The sequence below is a fragment of the Colossoma macropomum genome, unplaced genomic scaffold (assembly GCF_904425465.1).
Source record: "Colossoma macropomum unplaced genomic scaffold, Colossoma_macropomum, whole genome shotgun sequence".
NCBI lineage: Eukaryota > Metazoa > Chordata > Actinopteri > Characiformes > Serrasalmidae > Colossoma > Colossoma macropomum.
The window spans coordinates 23,342,931-23,368,938 of record NW_023494789.1 but is presented as its reverse complement, the minus strand read 5'-3'; the positions used below and the strand labels follow the sequence as shown (position 1 = coordinate 23,368,938).

The window sequence follows — 26,008 nt, the reverse complement described above, 5'->3', positions numbered from 1 at the left end:
CGTACTGGGGCCCAGTGTGGAAATGAGCTCTATGCTGGGGCCCACTGTGGAAATGGGCTCTGTACTGGGACCCAGTGTGGAAATGAGCTCTGTGCTGGGGACTCAGTGTGGAAATAAGGTTCGTGCTGGGGCCCTGTGTAGAAATGAGGTCCGTGCTGGGGCCCAGCATGAGGTCTAAGCTGGGGCCCACTGTGGAAATGAGCTCTGTACTGGGCCCAGTGTAGAAACGAGCTCTGTGCTGGGGCTCAGTGTAGAAATGAGCTCTGTGCTGGGGCCTAGTGCTTCACTGAGCTTCGTGCTAGGGCTCAGTGTAGAAATGAGCTCCGTTCTGGGGCCTAGTGTGGAGATGAGTTTCGTGCTGGGTTCCAGTGTGGAAATGACCTCCGTGCTGGGGCCCAATGTGGAGATGAGCTCTGTGTTGGGGCCCAGTGTGAAAATCAGCTCCGTACTGGGGCTCAGTGTGAAAATGAGCTCTGCACTTAGACCCAGTTTTTAAATATGAAGGTAACTGGGTTTCTGCTGAACATAATCAAATGCTTTCTTAGGCATGTGATTTGTTTCAGCTGTTTTCCATAGTTTTGTCTCTCTAGACGTCCAAATATCTTCAGCTTTCATTCCTCTCATTAGTCACGGGGGGCTTTTTCTTGCTTTGCAACTAAAACTGTGCGTGTATGTGGACCCTGTTGTGTACTGAAGTCTCAAATGCAGAATTCTTGTCTGTCTCTGATCACAGCCATACCAAACTACCAATGATAACGGTATAGGCACCAAAGCTGTAATTATTATTTCTAAAATAAATACTGTCTTTAGATTTGAAACTGCACAAGGTGGGAGAGATGGACTTTGTGAGGCAGCGGCTCATTCAGCCTTTTCTTTCTCTGTTGGCAGCAGTTCTGTAAATGTGAGCTGTTTCAGGAATAATCTTCTGGTCTCAGCAAGTTGCAGCAGTGAACAATCAATTAGTTATGACTTTTCAGTGTATTTTGAGTTTAAAAATACTTTCATTTTAAACCATTTCAAAACTTTTCTGCACTGGTTAGGTACCACAGTACACCGTCAGATGCAGTGGTGTTAGAAACCATAGTATCTAATCATTGCACAGATACCACAGTACATTACAGAATTGACTTCAAAGCATTATTATTTGTCTATAAATCACTAAATGGTTTAGGACCTACACATATCATCTCCTGAGAACTATAAATAGCAAAACTGACATGTGGAACACGTCTCTTTCATACATGAAAATTACAGCCACTTCAGATTTATTTCAAATGTACAATATCAAAATTCTATCAGATTTATATATGTGTTTTTTGGAACAGATCAAATTCAGATAGAACCTTATAATCCTAAGAACTCACTTTCTGCTTGGAGTTATAAGGTTCTATCTGACAAAACATGAAAAGAAGGAACAATTTTCAAAGAACACCAACAGTTTATACTCATAATTTATTTTAAAACATAAAATTAGTGTAACAAACTGTCTACATGTATCAGAAAGTCAAATTTAATGACATTTTATCATATTTTATCATTTATTTATTTTTTATGACTTTTTCTATTTCTGTAAAAATCCTGCTTTTATCTATTACTTATTAATAATGTTGTTGTATTTATTACTGCTCTATTATATTGCATTTTGTCTTATCATATTGCACATTATCTTCTTTTTTTTAATGACTTTTGTTTTAATTTAACTTTAATATTTTCTCTTAATCAGTTATCTTTCATATTTATCATTTTATGTATACAGCCCCTCTTGAGCCCTGTGTGTGAAATGTGCTGTATAAATAAACTTTGCCTGTTGCTCATTAAAAGTTTGGGGGGCATCTAATTTTATCTAATCATAACATTCTTTATATAAATCAGCCTGTTTTAGTCCATTTATGACATCCTAACACATTTAGACTAGTGTGCCTGGACTTTAAGCCTAATCAGGTTTAATTAGGGGAAGTGAGTCTCACATGTATAAATATTTGTGCCAGTATTAATGACAGTGCTACACTGTGAATAGAGCCATAGACCACGCTGACTTTACTGCCTTGCACTCAAACCTTTCAAGTGTTTGAACCAGCTAAGGACCCAAAGGGCTTCAGTATGAGCTTTTAACAACAGTTTAGGAAATAAAACTGTCAAATCATTATTTAAAACCTGCTCTTTATAACAAGGAAGACACTTTAATGAACATGAGGCTGATAAATAAACACAAAACATCATCACAGAGCTGATTAATGACAAACTAAACCTGTACCGGAGGTTTTTGTTCTTAACTGTAAAATAACAGCGAAAAAATTCAAATTTCAGAGATCACTGTATGACATGGGAGGTTTATCTCTGATCAGAGGGAGACATCTTGTGGACAGCTGGAGAACACACACTTTAAGTTTGAGTGGAGATTTGATGTTTGAAGAGTTTATATATATGATAATGTGGTTTCTAATACTGTATGACACACAGTATCTATAAACATAGATTGAAGTGGCTCCAGTTTTGCTGACGTTCCTGTTTTTAGCTGTGCTAATGTACTTTGGTCCATGTTTATAGGTAACAGTGAGTCAAACAGTGTCAGATACCACATAATCAAGTCTGTTAGAGATACTGAACAGCACCACATGCTTTAAGCACTACCAGCAGTGCATCTCCAGAGAATAAGAAGACTGAATTGCTGTGATTTCTTCCTCCAGAGCGTTAAAGCTGTGTGGTCCCGGAGGCCCCCCGCACATGAAACTTGTCATCGAGTGGGAAACAAAACTCAAAGAATGGTGAGGTGTAGTGAGAGCTTTTTATGAAAGTTTTTTTTATATCTGACACCTTTGTTTTTTTATTTCTGGAGTTTAGATTAGGGTTAGATTTGGGTTATGTTTAGGAATACAGAATATATACAGATTTAGGAACATATATATTGACCTGGAAAAAAAGTCCATCCAAGGTTCCATTGACTTACATTAAAAGTAAAGTAAGTTTTTTCCTTCTCCGGTAAAGTTATCATTTTGGAGATACAAGTTTTTCTTCTGACAAAAGCGATATATATATGTACTTACATTTATGTTCAATACATAGGACGCATATTATTTTTACATATAGGTACATTCATTCATGTAACACATATAGGGCAAATAATTACTACATACATTCACATATTCACATATCTAATATGTGTGAGTCCATATCTTTACATGGTATAAAACCAAGCCCTGTGTGTGTGTGTGTGTGTGTGTGTGTGTGTGTGTGTGTGTGTGTGTCTGTGCAGTTTGTTTGGCAGTATTCAGGAGGAGTGTGTGAAGGATGCTGAAAGTGTTCGTGAGCAGCAGCAGAATCACCTGCAGCAGCACAGCTGCACACTGGACGACTGTTTTCAGCTTTACACCAAAGAGGAGCAGGTACACGCACTGCTGTCGTTTCACCTGTTTAGTACTCAAAGTAAAATACTCATCCTCAGGCAGGCCTGAGCCCAGTGACGGTTAATCGAGTGAAAGTGGTAACAGCAGCCCAGTGACGATATAGACTCATTTACTGCCAGTGTAATGAAAATACACTGTCAAAAGTTTATGTGAAATTCTCGAAGGGTCAGCTTTTCACAAGTAGAACTGTAGATGTTAAAAGTTGACCCTGAAAATAGTTGATACTTTACAGATGTGTTTTTCATTTTCACCTATTGTTACGTCTCAGCGTTCGGCCTAGCGCCCTGCTGGGTACTTTAGTTAGGTGAACTGACAAAGCCTTTTTAAAAGTGAAGGATTAGGTCATGAGGATGACCACAGGGATAAGGAGTGATGTTTCACGTTAACAACACTGTATTAAAGCTTTCACAGTATGTACACTTTAAAAAAATATTGGAATTTGTTCAAATGGAACTGGACATTGTTAAAATGGGACAAAATAAATTTAGGTGGCCATCAATATATTTCTTTTGGTAGGAGGAAACACTGCAGTAGGCGTGCAGTAGTTTTCACTGTGAGACCTGTGAAGAGCACTCCAATGTGGCCTAAAGGTTAAAACCCTTTAGGGTCTACGGTCATTTTCTGGATTTGTTCAGATCTTCTTAAATTCTCCTTTAAAGGCTCTTCATTAATATGATACTCATATGTTTCATATCAAAATGCTCCGTTATCTTCATCACTACTTTCCAAAACCACTGCAGCAACTTCAGCAGCTGTAAACTCTCTGCAGCCATTTCACATGTGTCTCTGATGTGGACTGAATGAAGAATGAAGGGTTTCCGGCGTGATGGTCAGTCCTTAGTGATTTCCTGAGTGTCCATTTGTCAGTTTCACACAGAATGTAGATGGACACACGAATCCACCAGTTCCACATGGTGAGAGGCAGATGACGTGTATCTCAGCTCCTCTTCACAGCCTCATAACTCCGAATGTGAGTCACGTACGATCTTGTGATAAGATAGAATAGAAAGGGCGACTCTACAGATTCAGGAAATGTTTGAACTGTTTCTGTGCTGGATTATCACAAAGATACACAAACACATATAGAAACATCGAATTTGATGGGTGAGTTTGTAGACCCCAGAGGGCCACATGCACGGTCATGCGCATTTGCCGATTAAGTCAGCCATAGAGTACAAGTTATTCATTCTTGAGGAGGTATTTGTGAGGACATTAGTTATAAGATTGTATAAGGAAGGACAAAGATAAAACTGGAGTTCAAAAACTGATTAAAGGCTACAGAGAAAATGTGACTCCAAACAACCACCTGGAAGACCTGGTAGACACTAAACCTGCCCCAATCAGATAAACAGAACGAGAGGAAAAAATCAAGCTGCTTCAGACAGGTGTTTCTGTCCATCCTTCCACTGTGAGAAGACAACTCAGCACTATGGGTCTGAAAGGATGTGTAGCTGTCAAGAAGCCTCACTGAGAAATCTTTATATATATATGCACATTTTTAGCAAAAACTACCATTTTACCATTTTGAGCAATTTCCTCTGAATTTGAGCTCTTACTGTTATTCTGACTCAAATGTTCCCCAAATCTAAAATTAGCTGTTATTGATTCCGGTCTAAATGCAGACTTTATCAGAAACTGCCACGCTGTCTCTGACACCTGCAGTAGTGGGTTTGTGGATTTGCACTCCAGCGTTCATACCACTGCTTTCTATTCACACCTCTAATGTGGTTTAAGAAGTTAATAAATGTCAGCACATTTTCTTAAAGGGGCCACAGCACTGACAGCAGGACGACCAAGTTGATTTGACAAGGTTTTGCAAACATTCAGATGAGAAAGTATTTATCCTTGTAATTTTTTCTAAAACTTAGAAATAATATATTACTAATACATAAATAAGTAAATTGGTTTAAAAAAAATATTTGTATAGACCTATCCATACGTTACCATTTAGCTCAAAGCGTTTTACAGAGAAAGAAACAAATTCAAACACAGCATTTGAGAACAACTACAAATAAAGAATCAAACAAGGACAAATAAAAGCTTACAATAAACATTTATTTTAAAAAATGGGAGTAATAATATGTAAATTGATGTTCAGCAAAATAGTTTTAAAAAGCAAAACTGAAGGTCTGTTTTAAACTTCTTTAAACTTGAGATGTCCAAATGTATTCAGTGAGTGAATGCAGCAATTTTAAGGTCACCTATTGCTACTACAGGTGTTCACTTTGTATAATCTCCATAGAAAAACATTGACCAATAGAATGGGACGCTCTGGAGCCCAGTGGACTAGAGGTGTTGAGTGATGGAGCTCCCTCCAATACCTTTGGGATGAGTTAGAGTGATCCAGAACTGATCACCTGACCTCTACTAATGCCCTTGATTTTTGAAGAAATGCTGCTGTCTGCAAACTTTTGATCACAAACGTCATAAAAATTGAATTACAGAAGTCTCTGTGAAGTGATTGTGAAAATCTCAAGTATTGTGATGGTTGTTGTTTTTGCCATATTCGCCATCCTCAGTACAAAACTGGATGGCACACAATTTTTGGGAAGAGCAGCAAGAACAGCCATCTATCCTCGTCAGGTGAATCATGGTCTCTTCTTCTTTGATGAATTTGCTGTTGAGAATGACACACCTGAAGGGCGCCCAGCTCAAGTCGATGTTGGTGACGGTCAGTTTGCTAGACATTTTCAACAGTTTGTCCTCTCTCTCTGTGATCTCCAGTGTGGTGCTCTTTGTCCAGTTGGTGTTGGTGCTGTCAAACCAGTGAATTGCTCCTGCTGGATAGCCACCACTAGCGTTGCAGTAAAGGTCAGCAGGGCCACCATCTAAAATCTTTACTGGCCATGTGCTGATGGATGGCGGGTTGTATTTGGCTAAACAGAGAAAAAACACAAATTTTAAATTGGCCCCATTGTTTGTGCCAAAGTGTTGCTGTAGGATATAGACAGAATAGCATACACTGCTAACTGCTAAGCACTTTAATGGAACAAGGTTAAAGACTGGCCTGCATTATTTTGACCAAAATTATTTACCGTTATGTGAATGCTTTGATTGATCATAACCCGTTTTTAACCCAAGACATCTGTGATATCAGTATTACAAACAATTAAAAAAAAGACATATGCAGTCCTTGTTAAAATGCAGTGTTTTTAGAGTTCAACATGAAAAAGAATGTGGATATTTTTTATTTCGCAAATCACAAAAGGATTCAGTTGTCAAGTCAAACAAAAACAGAAAGTGACTCTGAGCTTGAATGCTGAACAGAGGGCATTTTCCACTCAGCCCTCAACCCTTACTGATGTGTCCCAAATAAACGAGATGAAATAAAGACCAACAAGGCCAACTCTCACCTGTAACGCTGATCCTGAATGTTTCTTCTATAATGCCACGATTGGTTACAACAGTGTAATCATACAGGCCTTCATCAGAGACAGCAGTGTTACTGAGCAGTAAAGATGGATCATTTATAGAAAGAAGTTTAAATCGATCATCTCCGTAAACTGTATTATTCTTAAACCATAACAGTGGTTCTGTTTCTCCTCTCTTAGTTACAGACACTGCAGAAATAATAATTTTCTGATCTGCTCCAAAATTTGTCTTGATAGGGCAGGAGATCTTCGTGGTCTGCCCAACGACTCCAACTGCAGGCTGGCATTCCATACTAATCAGCGCTGCTGAATGAGAAGAAAACATGTTAAACAGAACTGCACCAAGAGTAAAATTCTAAGAATGATGAGCAAGCAAACTGATCAGACCAGTCTGAGACTGGTCTGGATATGGCCTAATAAATTTATGAGCAATGCAGGACTATACGCAGTGCAGGAGTATACGCAATGCAGGAAAATATGCAATGCAGGACTTTACATGCAGGCCTTAACACAATGCAGGACTATATGTGCTGGACTATACACAGTGCAGGACTACACTCAATGCAGGACTATACACAGTGCAGGACTATACGCAATGCAGGACTATACATAGTGCAAGACTATACCCAATGCAGGAATATACACAATGCAGGCTTATACACAGTGCAGGGCTATACACAGTGCAGGGCTATACACAGTGCAGGACTATACACAGTGCAGGGCTAAACACAGTGTAGGACTATACACAGTGCAGGGCTATATGCAGTGCAGGACTATACCCAATGCAGGAAAATACACAATGCAGGCTTACACACAGTGCAACACTATATGCAGTGCAGGACTATACACAGTGCAGGGCTATACACAGTGCAGGACTATACACAGTGCAGGGCTAAACGCAGTGCAGGACTATACCCAATGCAGGAATATACACAATACAGGCTTACACAAAGTGCAAAACTATACGCAGTGCAGGACTGTACACAGTGCAGGGCTATACGCAGTGCAGGACTATACATGATGCAGGACTATACATAGTGCAGGTCTGTACGCAGTGCAGGACTATACGCAGTGCAGGGCTATGCACAATGCAGAACTGTATGCAATGCAGTGTTGTTAGAGTTCAACATGAAAAAGAATGTGGATATTTTTTATTTTGCAAATCACAAAAGGATTCAGTTGTCAAGTCAAACAAAAACAGAAAGTGACTCTGAGCATGAATGCTGAACAGAGGGCATTTTCCACTCAGCCCTCAACCCTTACTGATGTGTCCCAAATAAACGAGATGAAATAAAGACCAACAAGGCCAACTCTCACCTGTAACGCTGATCCTGAATGTTCCGTCTTCTATAATGCCACGATTGGTTACAATAGTGTAATCATACAGGCCTTCATCAGAGACAGCAGTGTTACTGAGCAGGAAAGATGGATCATTTTTAGACAGAAGTTTAAATCGATCATCTCCGTAAACTGTATTATCTTTAAACCAGAACAGTGGTTCTGTTTCTCCTCTCTTAGTTACAGACACTGCAGAAATAATAATTTTCTGATCTGCTCCAAAATTCGTCTTGAAAGAGCAGGAGATCTTCGTGGTCCGCCCAACGACTCCAACTGCAGGCTGGCATTCCATACTGATCTGCGCTGCTGAATGAGAAGAAAACATGTTAAACAGAACTGCACCAAGAGTAAAATTCTAAGAATGATGAGCAAGCAAACTGATCAGACCAGTCTGAGACTGGTCTGGATATGGCCTAATAAATTTATGAGCAATGCAGGACTATACTCAGTGCAGGAGTATACGCATTGCAGGACAATATGCAATGCAGGACTATACATGCAGGCCTATACGCAATGCAGGACTATATGTGCTGGACTATACACAGTTCAGGACTACACGTAATGCAGGACTATACACAGTGCAGGGCTATACACAGTGCAGGGCTATACACAGTACAGGACTATACACAGTACAGGGCTATATGCAGTGCAGGACTATACACGATGCAGGACTAAACACGATGCAGGACTATACCCAATGCAGGACTATACACAGTGCAGAACTAAACACAGTGCAAGACTATACCCAATGCAGGAATATACACAATGCAGGCTAACACACAGTGCAAGACTATATGCAGTGCAGGACTATACACAGTGCAGGGCTATACACAGTGCAGGGCTATACACAGTGCAGGACTATACACAGTGCAGGGCTAAACGCAGTGCAGGACTATACGCAGTGCAGGCTTACACACAGTGCAAGACTATACGCAGTGCAGGACTATACACAGTGCAGGACTATACGCAGTGCAGGGCTATACACAGTGCAGGACTATACACAGTGCAGGGCCAAACGCAATGCAGGACTATACGCAATGCAGGAATATACACAATGCAGGCTTACACACAGTGTAAGACTATATGCAGTGCAGGACTATACACAGTGCAGGGCTATACACAGTGCAGGGCCAAACGCAGTGCAGGACTATACGCAATGCAGGAATATACACAATGCAGGCTTACACACAGTGCAAGACTATACGCAGTGCAGGACTATACACAGTTCAGGACTACACGTAATGCAGGACTATACACAGTGCAGGGCTATACACAGTGCAGGGCTATACACAGTACAGGACTATACACAGTACAGGGCTATATGCAGTGCAGGACTATACACGATGCAGGACTAAACACGATGCAGGACTATACCCAATGCAGGACTATACACAGTGCAGGACTAAACACAGTGCAAGACTATACCCAATGCAGGAATATACACAATACAGGCTTACACACAGTGCAAGACTATATGCAGTGCAGGACTATACACAGTGCAGGGCTATACACAGTGCAGGACTATACACAGTGCAGGGCTAAACGCAGTGCAGGACTATACGCAATGCAGGCTTACACACAGTGCAAGACTATACGCAGTGCAGGACTATACACAGTGCAGGACTATACACAGTGCAGGACTAAACACGAAGCAGGACTATACATAATGCAGGACTATACACAGTGCAGGACTATACACAGTGCAGGTCTATACGCAATGCAGAACTATACACAATGCAGAACTATACATAGTGCAGGACTATATGCAGTGCAGGGCTATACACAATGCAGAACTATACATAGTGCAGGGCTATACACAGTGCAGGGCTATACACAGTGCAGGGCCAAACGCAGTGCAGGACTATACGCAATGCAGGAATATACACAATGCAGGCTTACACACAGTGCAAGACTATACGCAGTGCAGGACTATACACATTTCAGGACTACACGTAATGCAGGACTATACACAGTGCAGGGCTATACACAGTGCAGGGCTATACACAGTACAGGACTATACACAGTACAGGGCTATATGCAGTGCAGGACTATACACGATGCAGGACTAAACACGATGCAGGACTATACCCAATGCAGGACTATACACAGTGCAGGACTAAACACAGTGCAAGACTATACCCAATGCAGGAATATACACAAGACAGGCTTACACACAGTGCAAGACTATATGCAGTGCAGGACTATACACAGTGCAGGGCTATACACAGTGCAGGACTATACACAGTGCAGGGCTAAACGCAGTGCAGGACTATACGCAATGCAGGCTTACACACAGTGCAAGACTATACACAGTGCAGGACTATACACAGTGCAGGGCTATACGCAGTGCAGGACTATACACAGTGCAGGACTATACACAGTGCAGGGCCAAACGCAGTGCAGGACTATACGCAATGCAGGCTTACACACAGTGCAAGACTATACGCAGTGCAGGGCTATACACAGTGCAGGACTATACACAGTGCAGGACTATACATAGTGCAGGACTATACACAGTGCAGAACTATACACAGTGCAGGTCTATACGCAATGCAGAACTATACATAGTGCAGGACTATACATAGTGCAGGACTATATGCAGTGCAGGGCTATACACAGTGCAGAACTGTATGCAATACAAAACTATACACAATGCAGGACTGTACATGATTCAGCACTATATACAATGCAGGACTTAACGCAACACAGGACTATACGCTGTGCAGAGCTATCTACCACAATCAAATTCCAGTTGTGATATTATTTACCGTAACACACAACCTCAGGTGTTTTATTACATAAGTAACATCACAGCCTGTCATATGTTTTCACATATAACAACACAGGCAGAACACTTATTAACCAATTAGATTCAATAGTTGGAACTAAATATTGTATAAAATGACTGAAGAAGTCAAGTGAGTGCAGAATAACATTTTGCTTCTTACATTTTGCTGATGTTCCAAAACATACAGATGTAAATATTACATAGAGGATCAGCAGAATCACTGAAGCCATGTTTCCCTAAGAGAGAAGTTAAGCACAGGTCATTAGAGTAATGTAGGGTTGAGGAAGATGTCAAAATAACACAATGCTTACTAAGGTATATCACTTTACAATTGAATTACATTTTCGCAATATGTAATACGTATTGAAATATTACCTTGAGTTTGATGAAGGTTTGATAAAGAGCAGACCCACTGGGTCAGCAAAAACACTAAGGTCACATTTACATAATGCTAGAGTACAATTATTATTTTTTATTTAGTGCTTTACACACTGTGCTTTACACATTTACGTTAAGCAGAGCTCAGACTCTCTCTGCTTCATCTGGATTTGAAAAAAATCTTGAAGAACTGCACTGCTTATTTCAAGAAATAATGCAGATAATTTTCCTTTTTTGCTCCAATGGAAAAAAGACAATTTTACTTGACAAATTTACTTAAAATGACAAAAATAAATCTAGTAATAAGTTAAATAATCTTACAATATTCTTACATCAGAATCAAAATGAAACAGATATTCTCATTTAAGATTTTGCCAATGGTATAATGTGAAGTGCAAAATAAAAATCAAGGGAAAGAGATGAAAAACACAGCTTGATCATTGTCTTGCATTAAATTTCAGAATTAATTTCCACCAATGACATGTTTTTCATGGCCTTTTACATAAGAAATGGATCCATAAAGAACAGCATGTGGAAATAATGTGCAGATAGAAACAGCAGCAAAGAACAGAACCTGCTTCGTTTATGATTATTCATCCTATAGTACTGTGTACAGTCAGAGAACACCCCTCATTTAATTCATTTCCAGTCAAAACTTCTATTAAGTACAAGTTATTCATTTTTCAGACTCAAAAAACATTCAGCGTATGGTGAATTTTCGCGTTGGTGAAGATTTTTAAAAGAACTTCGGATGACATAAAAAATACATAAATAAATAACCATATGGATCCTCAACCAAATCAGGCCTCACTTCTCACTTAAAGCCCAGATAACCAAATTGAAGCTCTTATTTTGGACACTTTCAAAGAAGAAACGGTTTATTGGAGAAGACCATTACGCTTAGAAGAGTTGAAGTGGTCGGTCCATTGTTCTGAGAACACCAGCAGCTCTTTTGTTTAACTCCTTAAAAATGCTAAGTCTCAAAATTTTTTTTACACACTTTTATAACCTGGCGTGCCTGGGTTTGATTCTCTAGCTGGGTGACCAGGGTCCTCTCTTTGTGAATCTTTGCATATTTTCCTCATGTTGGTTTCCTCTGGGTGCTCAAGTTTCCTTCCACAATCCAAGACATGATAAATTGGTAAAACATAGGTGTGAGTGTGTGTGTAAATGTATATGTCTGTGTGTATACATGTCCAGGGTTTTTCCTGCTTTCATTTTCACATTTTCATTATGTACTAGGAGATTAGTTGAAGTAGTTTATGTAAAAGTGGGTTATTTCCTTTTTTCAGAACTGCACCACTGTATTTCACAAACTATTTTACAGACTGTGCACAAACTGCGAGTTAATGAAAGTGTGCGTTAGCAATGTCTGCAGATTTGTGGCTGGTATGGCCGAATCAAAAACACAAATAAAGTCTAGGCATAAATTAAGAGGAAATAAATGAATAAATAAATAAATAACCCAAAAAAGAAAAAAAGAATTTACCCATAAGTGACTAAAAGCATGTTAAAATGTCAGTACTTACTGATGCACACTTGAACACACTTGAGCGAAGAGAGCCAGCACAGAGGTCACTGTTACACAGTTTCCGTTTGACTGAGCGCAGTTTTAATGTCAGTCTACGAAAGGAAAAAGTCTAACCACACTTCTGCTCTGCACACTCAGTGGTCTTCCTGCTTTAACATGTCTGGCTCAATACATAATGCATTTAAAGCCACTGGATTAAATGATGATGGTTGGGGCTATTTTAGGCATTCTTGGGCTCTAGGCTTACTCCAGATCAGTGGGACCCAAACTTTTTACAATCTTATACTAGGATTGGGTGATGTTTATCTAACTGGCATATGTCGATGTTAGTGTTAAGGCCCATTCACAAGTATAATTTTTTAGACCAAAAAAAAGGGTCTGAAGCATTTTTCTGTCTAAACCAGGGTTCGCAACCCAAATGTTAAGAAGAGCCACAACAAAATTCAAGCCATCTTGGGAGCCACAACATTTTATGTCCGTTTTACCATCTTGGCTATAAATATGTCTCAGTATGTGCTAATATGCTAATATAGAATAACAAAATGCAGTATAAACAAAAGCACAGACTTACTTTGCTCTGCTTTAAGCTTTAGCTCAGCTATAGCCACTTTTCTCACATCTTCCTGTTCTAATTTTTCTGTTCCACCTTAAATGGTGCAGCAGAAACATCTCTTGCCTGAGGCACCATTTAAGGTGGAACAGAAAAATTTGAACGAGACACTGGCAAACGAGAAGCTTCACGATTTTTTTAGTGTTTGACAGTTTCTCATTGCAGATTAAACGTATCAGGAAACCAGCTGGAGTGATTATAAACACAGATAAGTCCATTCATCTCTAAATTATCGATTGTTCGTCTTAAATCTTTCTCTGTGCTGTTTTGTTAGACGCTAGCTAGGCCAGTTTGTTGTCTCAATCCCTTAAAGCCAACTGTGTTAATAAGCTATGTGTGTGTGTGTGTGTGTGTGTGTATGTGTGCAGTTGGCTCCAGACGATGCGTGGAGGTGTCCTCACTGTAAGCAGCTGCAGCAGGGCATGCTGAAGCTGAGCCTCTGGACTCTGCCGGACATTCTCATTCTGCACCTGAAGCGATTCCGCCAGGTGGCTGACCGTAGGAACAAGCTCTCCACGTTGGTCAGATTCCCCATGAGTGGGCTGGACATGGCGCCCCATGTGGCGAAACGCAGTCACAGTGTGCGAAACCTCACCTCCTGGCCCCCGACATGGACACACGGAGACTTGGACTTTCTGTATGACCTCTATGCTGTGTGTAACCACCACGGAGGGATGCACGGTGGACACTACACAGGTATACATGCCTTAAAAGTAGTGATCTGGTCATCAGTGGCCAGCGCTAAGTGCAGGTGTAAATGAGGTTAGAGATACAAGCTGATCTGATCATTCAAACCACCTTCGGAGGTGGTCAGGGACGCATATGACCACATACCATTCAGAGTTTGAACGCTTAAACATCTCAATGCATCCTTGACAGCAATGAAGGACGGGTTTAATCAGCTGCGTCTTTACAGCAGAGACAAAAGCGGTTGTGTAGCTTCATTTTTCGCTTCCGCTACTATTTATTTACAAGTTGTATTAATTAACTTTCGTAAAATACAGAAAACATGGAGATACTCTTTCTGTTATTCTGCTTCGAAACCGAAGCTCAGTTTCGAAGCTCAGTTCACCTTCTATTAGACAGTCTAACTCAGAGCTCACTTTTAAGAAACATCTGGAAAGCAGAGGAGGGTAAAGTTCAGCAATCTCGCTGTTGGGCTTTAATTAAATTTAGGGCACAATATTCCTTCAAAGGGGGGGAAATGGGAAGGGTAGGTTGAATAGGAAATTTAGCTAGCTAGCTACTGAGACATTACCATACTGTTAGCGATAATACTATAATAGAGAAAATTCTCACATTTGTGGGTTACTTTGGTCACTTGTGCAGCCATCTTGCCAGTTTTTCTTTTTTTTTTTATAACACTCTGTTATCTATCTCAACAACAATCAGGACACCCTACCCCTGGATGTGAAGATGCAAAACGGTGGGCTAAGTGCTAAGTGGTGAAGGCAAGGGTTGAAATAGGATTGGGCCTAAGTCTCTTCCATTTAAATTATGATTAATATTATATTATTATTATTACTATTCAAGACACATGGTGATGGCAGGTATGAACAGCTGTATGTCTCTCTGACCACTTATAATCAGATCACTTGAAACAGAAGTGTGATTGGCTGATTCCTTTGTTACTTCGTAATTCGCGTTAGGTCTTCTCTTCAGCTCCTGAAGTCCTCGCCAATAGGAAAGCTCACTTAGCTGTGTCAACCTAGATACCACAGAGAAAAATAATTCCTGATTGGCCAATTTTATTCCATTTGTTTCCGTCCTAAACATTATAACCAATCAAGAGTAGTACTGTAATAGTTGCAGAGTTTAAAACCGTCAGAACATATCAGAGATTAAAAAAAAAAATCTAATTGATTAGCCAAGACATGTTTTGTGTCTCAAATTTGCTTCTTTAGTTTTAGTACTGCAGCCATGTTAGCATGGCGCTAACTGGACTGGTAGCAGATACCTCCAAGCATGATTTTTGTCCGTGCTTTTGTGCACTGTATAGACAACAGTGAATTATACAGTGTTAGAAACTACGTAATGAAATCTATATGAGATTACTGAACAGCTCCACACGTTTGAGGTGAGCGTGAGATGATTTAGGCATGTGGTTGGCGCCACGCTAATTGGCGGGGTGTAAGCTTCCATTACCTACATTAGCCTTGTAGCTCCAGCGCTAAAACTAAACTTTTCCTCTTGATCATCTTGATCCTAAATTGAGCTCAGCTGGTCCTGCCTAGAATTTTTATACCTGACACAGAGCATGCTAGGATGTTAAGTGCTTAACCAGATCATGCAGCACACCTGTGTGGAAGCATCTGCACTCGTTGTGTTTCTCCACTCATTTATTTAGGTTGTCACTCATCTGTTTTATAGCTTTGTTAATTTCTGAACAGTTTGCTTTAGAAAATAATGTTTCTTAATTAGTTTTTAGAGTTAAGAGTTTTTAAAACAAAGTTTGGCTCGTAATTGTGCTAAAGCATCTGTACAAAAACTGAACATTACCTTCTAATTAGAGACTCACGACTAAATTTGTCAGAATGAGCGTTAATGGTTTGCACACCCACAGAGGACACAGAGCTCAGAAGAAGCTCCAGCTTTGTAAACAGTGGCGATTTGTGTAGCTGATGCAGTGTGAATGCTTAATGAGCAGGTGAGATGGCCATTTGTTCGGAGACACTGTGGGCAGTGTGGGGCGTACATTATCTTTTAACAGTTTTGTTTGTAGAAACTTGAACTTAACAAAAGGACAGGAAATAAACTCCTTGTTTACTGGGTTGTAAACACGTCTCTAACAGACGGAGCTCAGTGAACAGATTTCTCCATCAAGCTGTTCAGAGGTTTAGTCAAACCAAGAAACACTTTGCTGTAAATTTGTTAAACCTTCTGTAGTCGGGCTCTAATTAGAAGACTGAAGTGTGTTAGGATGAGCGTGCACACTGGTGCATATGTAAGTAATCTATACGTCTGAACAGTGAGAGGAAACTTGTATTCAGTTTTGGGTTTGTACTGATACCCACTTCAAATTTACACATATACTGAGCCAGATTCATAAAACAAACATAAATTTACTGTGGCGTTAAGAGCACGTTGCGTAGCAGTAACATGACGAGGATTATAAATTAACCCCTCCTGTGTGTGAAGAGTAGGTTTAGTGCAACAAGTTTTAGACTTTAATCCTGTTTCTCAATTTACAATGGATTTTACACAGGAATTCAATGTATACATTGCATAAAATTCTACATTTTATTAGTGAAAATTTGTTTAAAAACTGAAATTTTACATTTTTAATTTGCGTTCGAAGCCGTTGTAAAATCCACAATATACTCACACCTATGACCACCTAACAGCAACTGAATTGTATATTACTACACCACAATAAAACCCTTGTGCTGTTGGAATAATGGAATAATCTTTGACTCTCATGCTGCTCACAGGAACTACAGAGTATATTGATGAAGTAAGAACCCATTTTTGTTCAAGAGAGCTTATTTTCTTAACTAGAACTAGGCTGCTCAGCTAGCCAACAGGCTAAATGGCAGAAGTAGCATCAAACCCAGGCTGAATCCCAGCTTTGTATTCCCTAAGTAGTGCGCTAGCTATGGAAGTTTAGAAGTTGTAGCCTCTACAGCCAAATAATGCATAATTTATGGAGTATGGATGTGACTGAGTCCCAAATGACAATTTTTTAGCTATATTTTGCACTGTTGTGCTGCAGGATCCCGTATTTAAATTCCTACGTAGTGCACAATGTAGGGAGCAGGGAGCCATTTTAGATTCAGCCCCAGCACAAGGGGGGCGCCGCTGGATTGGTGCTAAGTAAGACTTGCTGTGGTAATCTGGTGACCAAAAAGTACTTATAATGCAAATGTTTTTTCACTAAACAGTGCTGTGTTATCATATGTTCATTGTTATATGACAAAAATTTTAAAAGATTATGAAATGACCGCAGTATACAGCGACAGGCCAAATGTTCTCCTTATTCAGCGGTGCATGGTTGCTTGGCAATGATACTATAATCTAAAGAAACTAAATTTCTTGGTGGAATACTTCTTTATGTCGATTATTATTGATAATAACTTAAATTATTTCCTGAAAAATAGTTTATTTTATCATATTTTATGTTGGCAGCTGTTTTATAAAAGCCGCATGAGGCTCCATAAAACTGAAGCGGGGCAAAATACCCTCCAGTCCTTGCGCAAAGCTTGAGAAAAGCTGCGGTGGTGAAACTGCTCAGAAGAGTCTGAAAACAATAGGAATTTCCACAGTCCCCACAGTATACAGTATAGAGTCACTCAGCAAACCCGGAAAAAGTCCCTAGTCCCACTCCACAACTATGGTGCATCACGCAGGCTGCTGGCCCAGGAAGCCTCGATGGCTGAAAATGTCCTCAGCCATAGAGGGGTAGTGTTTTCCTGCAGCCGAACACCACCAGTCCAGGCAGCCTCATAGCTGCAGTGCAGCATCATCCACACGGCTGGCCCAGGCAGCCACGTAGCTGTGATGTAGGCTTGCTTAGGCAGTGAGCTAGAGCACTCAAGCAGCCAGCCCAGGCCACATCAAAGCTGCAACGCAGCATCACCTAAATGGCCCACCCAAAAAGCCTCCAAGCTACAGGTGGAAAATTGCTCTCAGTGGATATGATGGCAAACTTCTCAGCCATCTGGAAAACATCAAAACATACACACAAAAAACACAAAACAAACAAAAACTGATGCATACTTACAACTGAGCACACACACACACGGGCACACACACACACCGTCCAAAATGTACCACAGCTGTGGAAAAAGATTTGAAAACAAATCATCTTATGAATGTGTATTGATCCTAGAGCTGAATAGCTGGCAACCAAAGAAAACACAGGCACACAGAGTAGGACAAGGACAGAGGAGTGTGGCTCACTCAGTGGTAATGCTGACCATTCTAAACCTGAAGGAGGACAAACATGCATCTCAAAAAGAGATCTCTGTAAACAGACACTGATAGCTATTCATGAAAAGACTCATTTCACAAGGACAGTAAGAGCATTCGCAAGAGGTATGAGTTTATATATGATTTGTTAGATGTAGAGATTATTTTATAATTAATTTGTTGTGGTTTTTTACACTCTCTTTCGGACATTTATGTTTGTGTGCATTTTAAATCAGTTTCAGCTTCTGGTGGGTTTTAAGTTACACTCTGCAGGGTACAAGAGATGCAGCCGCTGTGTGTTAAATGTGTTCTTGAGAAAAAGTCTGTGAGGAAAAAGTCCACGTCAGATTCATGACATGTTCTTAAAGCGCAGAACTGTTCTCACCTTTGTGCTCTTGAGTGTGTGTAGATTCTGTTCTTACCTAAGAACAAATCCCAAATAAGAAATGTATATGGAACTGTGTGTGTGTGTGTGTGTGTGTGTGTGTGTTTGTGTGTAGCGTACTGTAGGAACTCAGTGGACGGTCAGTGGTACAGTTATGATGACAGCAGTGTGGATCTGGTTCCGGAGGAGGAGCTCTGTACGAAGGGAGCGTACATCCTGTTCTACCAGCGCAGGAACGCCATCCCGCCATGGTCCGCTAACAGCTCTGTCAGGGGTAAGAGCGAAACACAACACAGTTTTACATACAGTCATATCTCACAATAGCAATAATCAACAATAATCAGGGGGCTCCTGGGTAGCGCCACCCTCTAAGCTAGGGCTTCTCAACCTTTTCCACCTCAAGGCCCACCTGTTTATCATCCCACAGAAAAACAAAAACACAGCTATTTATATGATGCTTCAGTGAATATGAAATATTAACAGATTAGGCCAACATAAACATATTTATACCAGAAATAAGAAAAAATCATGGCAAATTAAGTAGATATTTTTACAACACTTTGGAGATGGGTCTAGTGTGTCTTTAGAGGCAAGAGGTAAAAAAAATTGACAAAGCTGCCTTTGTGCACCATTGTGGCAAGGTTTGTGTTAATACTGAAAACAGTATTCATTTTTTAATGTTATTCAATGTTATTATGTTGCTATTTTTCCATTGATTTTTATAACATCACCTGCCCTTTACGGCTCTCTGCCCCCTAGTATTAGTTTAAGGGCCACCAAAGGGTCCTTTGCAGCCCACTTGTGGTCCACAGCCCAGTGGTTGAGAAACTGTGCTTGGCCAATGGTCAGGCAATAAAAATTTTCGATCAAAAAATTCGATCCCTTTTGCAGGAGTCCAAGAGAACGTAATTGTCCCTCACCTCTCTCTGTTTTACTGGGAGGGTAGGATGATCCTCACTCTCCCCCATCTCTCAGAACTATGCTAGCCAATGCAGGCCTTTGTTAGCTACCGTAAAAAAAAAAAAGCACTGCACAAACATACAAGTTATGTACCGCTATGTTGCTGTATTATGTAGTTTCACTGCTGCTGTGTTGTATGCTATTATATTCAGTACAGTGCAGGTGGTGTGAGTTTATACCTAGAACATGCTGTTCAGTCTATTTTTGTCTGTCCCTACATGGTCACATCTGTCACACTTGTCACTTGTCATGTAAAGATTGGGCCTAACCTCGGCATCAGTAAAGCCTGTATAAGCGTGACAGCCGATGTTCAGCAGGCCGGCTAAATGTCTGGCACCTGTGCGCAAGAAATAACGATCGATACCCCAGACACAAGCCCACTCCCCTGGTTTGAGGAGGATTTGGATTCTGCAAATTACAGCGCACCACACAATCCCCGTGCTACCGTGGTTGGCCGACAGCTGCCGTGACAATCGAACCCTGCAGAATGAGACTCAACCAGGACTGTGTTTCCCAAAAGCGTTATTGAGGAAGCACCGTGGCGAACATGGAGAGAGAAATAATAACAATTATATATTGTTTTTCAGTAAAGAGGTCAAGAGACAAGAAAACAATGTAATAGAGGCTTTGTTTTTCATTTTGGTGCATATTCTGCATCACGTGTAATATCATGTGTGCATTGAACTACACATTTTTCCATTGTAGTGTCTGCTTTTCACAAATTCCCCAACTCTGGCAGAAGTTAGCTAGTAAGCTAGCATGCTATCTAAGTTAGCTGTCTAGCTGAAGAGCTGGTGATATCTCATATTAATAAATTGTTTCAGAGAACCAATCCACAAATCCATTATTTAAATATTACAAAATTGTATAATCTTGGATATATCACTCTTTCAGTGTTTGTTAGCTAGCTAACTAGCTAACTAACTAACATAGTTGGGAGTTTAGCTAACCTCATTCTTAAACTTAACCATTTTATTTTGAAGCAATATTTATAGCAGCTAACATGCACTGCAAAAAAATGATATCTTGACAAGTGAAATTTAATATCTAAGGAATATGTCCAATATTTCTCATTTTCAGATTGCTGTCAGTATATTGGAAGATTATTTTTAGATTTTTTTACTTGTTTAAGCAGCTTTATCTCACTATGCTGGCAGATAACCTTATGTATTTTAAGAAACGTGCTAGAAACAAGCAAAATTATCTGCCAATTAAAGTTTCAATTACTTAAAAATGTCTAAAATAAGTTGAATAATCTTAGAATAGACTTAAAGCAATTTGAAAATGAAGAAGTAGACATTCTTGCTGCAATATTTTTAGCAGTGTGGTTGGCGAAGTAACTAACTATAACCTTAACTGTTTTACCTAACGTTAATGTAATCTCAGACACGTCACGAAACAGCTCTGACATCACAATATTACACTATATTACATTAATCACATTACAGCATTACAGCAACACAACAGACACTTTAACCACTACTAAAGGTGCACTGCTATTAAATGCACATCGCTAAACACTACAGTATTCACCCATTAACTTTATCAGTTAATTCTAAAATTGATTAGGATGTTTAATTCATGTTAATGTTTGAATATTTCCATTTCTGTATTGTGATTGCAGGTTCGACCAGTTCATCTGTGTCAGATCACTGGCTCATCCGTCTGAATGGAGACAGTAAGAGAGGCAGTATGGTGTCCCGTGCGTCCACCGCTCTTCCCTCCATCCCTGACCCACCTGACTCACCTGTCTTCCAGGATGAAGCTCAGAAGGATGATCAGGGTAAGCTGCCCTTTCCCAAAACCTCAGGGATTTTCTGCTTTCAGAAAAGAGGGAGACAGAGCTAAGAATCCTTTATTTAAAATGTAGTGTAGGCTTGACAGTTATCTTTTAATTGAGCTTTTTATGTAGTTTTTATCTAGTCATCAACCAGAGCATGTCAGCAGTGTGGAGCGGGAGCAGAGCGACGTAATTTTGCACGAAGCACGGAGCGGCTTTTCAGAAAGTCGGAGCGTCAGTGTCCTCTCCTGCTCCAAAACAGCTCTGGTATCACTCCGTCCAGTGAGCACGACGCTCCTTTTATTCCATACTGACTGCCTCTGTGTGACACAAGTGATGCAGCAGTGACTTCACAGCTCACAAACAACAGCAGTTCATACACAGCGTCTGTGCTGAGCTGTTCAGCAGAACTACATACTGAAAACTCACACTGATCGCAACACAGATCTACAGACATCAAACACAGTCAGTCTCATGTCATCCATTTTGCTGCCAGAATGTTAAAGAAGGTGGTTTTCAAAGCACGTTTGTTTACCCTCAGCAGATTTCTGGCTTGTGATTGGGCCGTCGCTTCCAGGCTAAACCTTACAAAAAAAGCTTGTGTAGCACAGAATGTTTAACCAGTTTTTCGTTCATTAATTTCCATAATTTATATAATTTATGAAATAAAGAATATGAATAAAGTGTATAATATCTTGCCCATACATTCAAGACATAAAATATCTCAAGAATGTATCAGGTGGAGTGGGTGCAGAGCGGAGCAATTTCACTGATGTGAACGAGGAGTGAAAAATAGAAAATCCAGAGCGGAGCTGATTACAGCAAGTAGAGAAAATGTCTGCTGTTCTGCTCCACTCACACACTGGTCATCAACATAAAGTTGCCTGTAGTGAACTATTAAACAGCAGTGTGGCCCTGCAAATGCAATTACAGTGAAAATCCCTTGTAGTTTACATGCACACTGCAAAAAATGATATCTTGTCAAGTATAATTATCTTAAATATAATCAATAAATCTAATATTTCTCCTGTTGAGATTGTTGTAAGCTTAATTTAAGATTATTTACCATATTTCTAGACTTTTTGTACTTATTTAAAGTCATTTAAATATAATATTGCCAGATTATATTGCTTGTGTTAAGAAATGTGCTTGAAACCAGCAAAGTTATCTGCCAGTATATTAGATACATCATAGATTTAAGATCATTTCACTTGACAAGATGCCATTTTTTGCAGTAAACAGCAAAAACAACTATTCGCAAATATATCAGCTTCATAGCTACTGTAAACATTTTCCTTAATTTTAGCAGCTGATGTATCTCTGAATTTACTGTTAACAGAAAGGTATCATTTTTCACATTTACAGTTTATTGCTGTTGCTTTACAGAATGATTTCAGCATTTTCATTATTATAGTTACACAGTACAGAGAAAATGATGTAGAACTTTGATGCAGAAATGTTTTACCGTGTAGGGTCTCTGTCTTTCAGTCTCATTAGGAGGTTTTGAGAGGAGGCCGTTTATCAGAGGGCTGCAGGGACGCAGTGTAAGCATGAGAAGCCCCGCCAAACCAAAAGAGAACACGAGTAAGTTGTTTCCACTCAGATGGTCCTTCGGCTCCAAAGATAAACGCAAACCTGCCCCTGCCCCTACCGCCCCAGATGGTTCTACTGCCCCAGGTGCCCCTTCTGGCCAAGACACTCCTACTGCCCCAACTGCCTCTACTACCCCGACTGCCTCTGCTGCCCCGACTGCCTCGAACGCTCCAGCCCAGCTAGTGGAGTACCTGGAGTCTGGTAGGAGACCTCGGATCACCATTGACCCCATTGCTGCTTTGGTGAACTCATCCTCCAAGAAGGAACCCCTAAGGTACCAAAAAGCTCCAGAAGGTCAAAAAGCTCCAGAGGGCCAAAAAACCCCAGAGGGTCAAAAAGGTCCCAACGACTCCCCACGGGTGGCTGAGGGACAGCAACGGCCAGAGTCCAAAACCGTGACAGGACAGAGAACTGGGCAGAAAGAGGATGGTACCCTGAGCCGAAGGAGCACCAGGAGGTCCAAACAGGATCAAGCAAAATCCGAAAACCCCCAGAACCAGAGGAGCTCCAGCATGGGCATCCCAGGTGCAGGAGGGTCCCTCCTGAGGAAAAGCAGGACAACAACAGGAGACACGCTGCTGCTGGAAGAGTTGGAAAGCAGAAGAGGTGACGCCAGGCCTCAGGATGGCATCATGGCCTTCCTGAAGGGCGGCTTCCTGAAGAGAGACCCACAACGAGGATCTGGCCAGGATGAACTGGTAGAGGATGGCGGGCCTGGTGAAAGAAGCACTTCCCGACTTTCCCTGCCTTCCAGGAGTTATGGCACGGCTTCAAGTGGGATGACCAATGGCTTCAGGACACAACTGGGAGACGAGGTGGCCAACGGCCGACCAGTTGATATCAAACGTTCACAAAGCTCCTCCAGCATCCCTCGCAGGACCGGAGGGAACCTGCAGAGGGCAATGTCTCTGCAGAGGAATGGCATGCCTGGGGTCCCGAGGAACTCCACTGGAGAGAAGAACCCACATGGAACTCTGCAGAGAACACAAAACCGATACAGCAGCAGCTCCACACTGGGCAGGAGGAGAGCCGTGCCTGAGTCCAGCTTCTAGGACAGGAACCAAACACAGGGACACCAAACAGAATCAAAAGTTTTACAGGAGGTTGCTAGTTCAAATCCCAGCGATGCCTTGTTGACGGCCTTGTTTCTTTCTTCCACTGTTGTTAACTGCAGTGCTGGGCACTTTCTAGCATTGCATCTCCTTGGAGATGTATTAGATGACGCGAGACTTGAACTAAAGGTACGTTTCTCAGACTACAACCCTGATTAGTGGGCGAAGGACAGGTCTTCCTGCACCAGGATTTGGAACCAGTGCTGTAGCTAATGTGAGCAACTTTGGGGAAAATCTAATATGAAAATCCTCAGCAGAGCACACACGACATCACTACCCAAAAAATAAACATCTAAAAACCTCCAAAGAACCAGCAGCATTCCAGAAGAGCGGAGGCACAGCTGTGTTTCCCTCCGTTTTGGCCCAATTACCAGAAAACTCGAAGGTGTTCAGAATTTTTGTGTTTTTTTTAGCTTCATGCCCAGAGGGCATAAATAATAGAGTAAGCTTTCAATTTATGTAAATCAAGGCAGTTAAAAATGGAGATGGTAGAGTTTTTATAGAGCTGAGAAAACAAAGTGTTGCTATTGCAGGTAGCTGGAATCGCAGTGCTGTATTACACACCTGCAGTAGTGCTGAACAACTGACAACAGAGTTATAACAATAGAGTGAATATCTCTCTATTTATTGGTGCAGTTCTTATCAAGTGCCTCTCAGTAACTGAGACGGAGCTGTGCTGGGTAGCAATGGACTACATGTAATCTGGATTATGACAATCAAGTACTTTTAATCAGAGAAGAACACTTTTAAAAATAGACGTAATCAGATTACTATTACTTTTTGTAAGATTTACACTGCAAAAAATGATATATTAACAAATCATCTTAAATATAGTCTAAATATCTAATATTTCTCATTTTGAGATGGTTGCATGAATATTATACAATTATAAACTTCTTTCTAGATGTTTTTACTTGTTTAATGTAATTTTATCAAGTACATTTATCTCAATATATTGGCAGATATTTTATCAAAATTATCTGCCACTATAGTGAAATAATTTTGCTTAATAACATTACTCAAAACAAGTAAGAAACGTCTAGACATAAGTTAAATAATCTTATTAGAAGTTTACAACGAGTTTTACAAAAATGAGTATTATTAGATATATTGACTAGATTGAAGACAATTTTACTTGCCAATAAACCATTTTTGCAGTGTATTAAATTCTTTAATTAATTAGACAATCTCTATAATCATCTGTTAATTCTTAATATACTGAGCGTTGCCATATAAACTGCCTAGTAACTAGGTTACTGTGACTTATGATGCAAAATTGGGACAGACAAGATCTGCATTTGACTACTGGATTTATTAAAGGAGGAGCAGGAGGAAAACAGAGGATCAGAAGTAGTTCTGAAGTAATCAGTTCTTTAAATGATATAAAAATTACATTGCATTTTTATTAATGTAATTTGCAATTAGTCCTGGCTTACATTCCATCCATCAAATTGCTCCATAACTCAGTGTGTGAGATGTAATCAGAGTGATTCAGAGTGGTTTGGTGTGAAATGGTTCAGATGTCTTTACAGTGGTGGTGATGGGAACCAGGGGTCGCCATGACTACAACACAAATATAGACATTTTATTTACTATCCAACACCTGTAGTGAACCTACACGTGTCTTCTGAGTTTTATATGGAATGTTGATGATGGGGAAAAAAATGGAAAATCTGAAATAATAAGTTTTCTTTGGGGACTATTTTGCCTCACCACACCCTGCATATTGTGTATCTTCTCAAAACTATAGTAAAACAGTGTCTCAGTCATCAGGCAGTGTATTCATAACCATTTCACATAATCACTTTCTGTGAAGGAGCTTTTAGAGGTGGATGTCTGGTTCCTATCAC

General features: G+C 40.3%; 2 protein-coding genes across 3 annotated transcripts in view; one reads left to right on the top strand and one right to left on the bottom strand.

Moving 5' to 3' along the window:
- The window catches only part of usp43a (ubiquitin specific peptidase 43a), a 60,730-nt gene extending 36,382 nt beyond the window's left edge, over positions 1 to 24,348 (top strand). For both annotated transcript variants that reach the window (XM_036570598.1, XM_036570599.1), the window contains 6 exons: positions 2,688 to 2,765; positions 3,254 to 3,383; positions 13,789 to 14,116; positions 18,829 to 18,987; positions 21,298 to 21,456; positions 22,942 to 24,348. In XM_036570598.1, the coding sequence (XP_036426491.1) occupies positions 2,688 to 2,765; positions 3,254 to 3,383; positions 13,789 to 14,116; positions 18,829 to 18,987; positions 21,298 to 21,456; positions 22,942 to 24,098 (2,011 nt within the window). In that variant the 3' untranslated portion in view covers positions 24,099 to 24,348. The remainder of the gene's footprint in view (positions 1 to 2,687; positions 2,766 to 3,253; positions 3,384 to 13,788; positions 14,117 to 18,828; positions 18,988 to 21,297; positions 21,457 to 22,941) is intronic.
- Positions 5,544 to 13,024, bottom strand: LOC118808140. Its single transcript, XM_036570600.1, has 5 exons — positions 12,809 to 13,024; positions 11,062 to 11,137; positions 8,093 to 8,419; positions 6,758 to 7,081; positions 5,544 to 6,280 (listed from the first exon to the last, which is right to left on the bottom strand). Exons 2-5 carry the CDS (start codon positions 11,129 to 11,131, stop codon positions 5,877 to 5,879), a joined length of 1,125 nt encoding a protein of 374 aa, XP_036426493.1. The 5' UTR covers positions 11,132 to 11,137; positions 12,809 to 13,024; the 3' UTR covers positions 5,544 to 5,876.
- Positions 24,349 to 26,008: the final 1,660 nt, after the last annotated feature.

Coding starts and splice junctions, on each gene's coding strand:
- LOC118808140 (XM_036570600.1), bottom strand. CDS start 11,131: ATGGCTTCAGTGATTCTGCTGATCCTCTATGTAATATTTACATCTGTA. Junction 7,082..8,092: donor ATTCAGGATCAGCGTTACAG/GTGAGAGTTGGC, acceptor CTTCTCATTCAG/CAGCGCTGATTAGTATGGAA. Junction 6,281..6,757: donor ATTCAGGATCAGCGTTACAG/GTGAGAGTTGGC, acceptor TTCTCTGTTTAG/CCAAATACAACCCGCCATCC.